Genomic DNA, 3544 nt, shown 5'->3' with positions numbered 1-3544 from the left:
CATATATATATATATATATGTATATATATATATATATATATATATTTGTGAGCATTTATGTACATATGTATATATATATGTATTGTGTGTGTATATATATATATATATATGTATATATATATGTTTTTTTTTTTTTTTTATAGAGAAGGAAAAATCTTTCAAAGACACCGTGTGTTTAAAAGATGATGGACGGTAGTGTGGGATTTCCACCCACTAAAAAACCTCCTCTCCTCATTTCCCCGCATATGATCACGAGGAAGACTGGGTCGGAACCGCGTTAGCATTTCTTCAACCCAGTCCGTGTTGCGTCACGTGACGTTCGTTAGCTCCTAAGTTTATTGGTCCCCTCGGCGATTTTTGCTGTCACTAGGCGCCGTGCATAAGCTGCTACCTCGGCCCAGTTTTTCTTGCTTTGCAGCATAGTATTTACAATGTTCTGGGGATTAAGGGCCCTTCCCAGGGACAATTCGGTGTCAGCCCTGAAGTTCTTCCAGCGCGTGCACTTAAAAAAGGTGTGCTCAGCATCGTCGGCTTTTTCCGGACAGTATTTGCACGTCGGTGATGTGTGCAAACCGAACCTGAAGAGATATGCATTGAACGAGCCATGACCCGTCATCATCTGAGTTAGAAAGAAGTCTGTTTCGCCATGCTTCCTGTCGAGCCAGGCCTCGATATTAGGGATCAGGCGTGCTGTCCATCTACCACGATCAGACGCCTGCCACCTTACTTTCCATTCCTTCAGGGTGTCCTTTCTCACCATTGCCCTCGCTTCGCTGGCATTGAGGCCTCCTTTTTTGAGGGTTATACAACCTGGCCCTTTCATTTGCCAAAAGGTCTATAGGCGGAGCTCCAGCTATAACAAGCACTGCGTCTTCGGAAACTGTGCGATAGGCACAAGCCACTCTAAGTGCTCCTCGCCGCTGCACTGCTGCCAGTTTCTTACGATACGTCTTCTGTTGTAATGTATGCGCCCAGATTTCCGCTCCGTAAAGCAGGACTGAGTGAACCACCTTCAGGAGAGCTCTTCTCTTTTTGGCACGTGGGCCGATAGTATTGGCCATGATTCTCGATAGACTAGACACAGTCTTGCTAGCCCTTGTACACGTGCGTTCCAAGTGTTCACGGAATGTCAGCTTTGCATCTAACTGAACGCCCAAATAGCGGACTGACTTTGTAGACGTCAGTGTTAGCCCGTCGATGATTGTACTAAACGGTTCTGCGAACCATTTTGGCGCGTGTTAGGACTACCATCTCCGTTTTCTCTTTGCTAGCTTCAGATGGTGCTGGTCCAACCAGGCCGCGACGGCTTCGATGGTGAAATCGACCAGTACCTCGGCCTCTTCAACGCTGTCTGCCACAATAGTAGCTGCGACATCATCCGCAAACCCTGTGAGATGCACCTGCGGGGGTAAGGGAATTTCGAACAGCTCGTCATAGTCAGCGTTCCACAGATCAGGTCCCATAACCGAACCCTGTGGTGCACCAGCTGTTATATTGCGGCTCACTGTTCCCTCAGTGGTTTCAACGATGAGTACTCGATCGTCCAGGTAGCTGTCCACCATTGTCAAGATGTCATCTTTCACCCGGAATCTCTCTCCAGCGCCTCCAGTATATCCTTCCACGATGCGCTGTTGAAAGCATTCTTCACGTCCAACGTGTGAGAAGTATACAAACTTTCCTAGACTTTAGGCTGCCAGCCCACGACTTTGTTGCGGTTTCTACAACTTCTTTGATTGCATCGATGGTTGATCGCCCTTTCCGGAAGCCGTACTGGCTTAAGGAGAAACCTCCGGAGATTCAACATCTTTTCGAAGTCTGGCTTTGATAAGTTTTTCAAGCAGCTTCCCAGTTATATCCAGCATACACAGTGGTCTGTATGATGAAGCTGTTATCGGAGATCCCTTTCCTTTGTCGAGAAGGACGAGTCTTTGTCGTTTCCAGACAGAAGGGAACGTTCCGATCACAAGGCATGCATTGTAAAATTCAACAGGATGTTAGGAAATTCCTGTGCAATGAGCTTAATCACTTGTGTTGGAATACCGTCAGGGCCGGGTGCTTCCCTAGTTTCAGGGTTTTTGCTGCGGTTTGCAGTTCCGAAACAGTGAACTGCAACACATTGGTGGTGTTCTTGTAGCGACTCTTCTTCCGCGCTGGGTGGTTTGGGAAGAGCTCAGTAACAATCTGGTTCATCATAGCCGGGCTTTTTGGCGGCTCTGGTAAGGTTCTACCCAATCCTTTTGCGACTATATGGTAGGCTTTGCCCCAGACATCGTTATTGAGGTCGTTGCAAATTTCTGCCCACAGCTTGCCTTTACTGGACTTGATGGCTCTATTGAGCTCCTTCTTGGCCGCCTTGTACTCATTGGAGTAGTAGGTCTGAGCTGGGGAGTGCTTAGCAGCTCTTGTTGCTCGTCGTCGGAGTTGGTGACATTTTTTCCTCAGCTCTGCGATTTCGCATGTCCACCAATATGCTGGCCGGTGCAAGTCCTGTGTTTTACGACGTGGCATAGAAGCATTGCATGCTGCAGTTATAATCTTCATCGTTTTTGTTACAATGTTTTTCGTCTCGCTGCTGTTAGTTGGGAACGGATGTGATTCCAGTGTCACCCACCCCCGCGTGAGGGATTCGTAGAGCATTAATGTCCAACTTCCTGGTATTCCAGCTGCATCTTTCGTAATCTCGGTGTACGTGGTGGGTAGTCTCTTCTATCCAGTAGATGATGGATTGATGATCACTTCCAGTGTATTCCTCGGAGACCTTCCAGTCCTGGATTCTACTGGCAGTTTTTGGAGTCGCCAGAGTAATATCGAGAATTGACTCTCGATAACCAGGTCTTCTAAATGTCGACGTCACTCCAGTATTTAGGACCGTAAGATCGAGCCTCGCTGCCATGTCCGCAACTTCGTTTCCCCTGGTGTCTGAGAAATCTGCGCCCCATTCCACAGACTTAGCATTGAAGTCTCCAGCTATTAAGTCTTCGCCATTAAATCCACAGATGGTGTTCTCGATGCTGGTCAGCTTCTGGCGAACACGCTGATTCCTTCGTTGGGAGATAAATATACGCTCATGATATACATTTCAGGGGTTTTTATCCAGACATAACCATCCCCAGATCCGGTAGCTACGGGAGTAATCTTCCGAGTCACTAACCAGATAGCTGCTGTACTCGTCTTATCCACGTACCATGATTTAACAAGTGCGCTCTGGTATTGTTCGCTGATTATGCAGACGTCAATTTTGTCCTCAGCTACGCGCTGGTAAAGTAGGTTCTGCGCAAGCGAACATCTATTCAAGTTTCCTTGAAGTATTCGTGTCATTTCTGCGCTTTCGTCGCTTCCGCTAGGGCGGCTCTGTATACATTACATGCACCCGAACCGGAGATATGGCACACGCTATCTTGTCTTTTCCATTTGAAGTGCACAGAAAGCATTTTGGTTGTTCGTGCAGTCTGCTGATTTGTGGTTCTCCCACCGCACTTATAGCAGCATTGCTCCGATCTGGTCTTTACAGTAGCGAGACTGGTGTCCAAATCCGAGACATTTG

The 3544-nt window shown here is 47.4% G+C and overlaps 1 protein-coding gene across 1 annotated transcript; it reads right to left on the bottom strand.

Moving 5' to 3' along the window:
- Positions 1–2022: 2022 nt before the first annotated feature.
- On the bottom strand, positions 2023–3318 carry LOC113381301. Its single transcript, XM_026620252.1, has 3 exons — positions 3152–3318; positions 2759–3041; positions 2023–2706 (listed from the first exon to the last, which is right to left on the bottom strand). The coding sequence occupies exons 1-3, from the start codon at positions 3316–3318 to the stop codon at positions 2023–2025; spliced, it is 1134 nt and encodes a 377-aa protein (XP_026476037.1).
- Between the last annotated feature and the right edge of the window lie 226 nt (positions 3319–3544).

The sequence above is a fragment of the Ctenocephalides felis genome, unplaced genomic scaffold, assembly GCF_003426905.1.
Source record: "Ctenocephalides felis isolate EL2017-DRISC unplaced genomic scaffold, ASM342690v1 CF-g0.4_SCAFFOLD_02789, whole genome shotgun sequence".
In the NCBI taxonomy this organism is placed as follows: Eukaryota; Metazoa; Arthropoda; class Insecta; order Siphonaptera; family Pulicidae; genus Ctenocephalides; species Ctenocephalides felis.
This window is presented reverse-complemented; position numbering and strand designations above follow the sequence as displayed.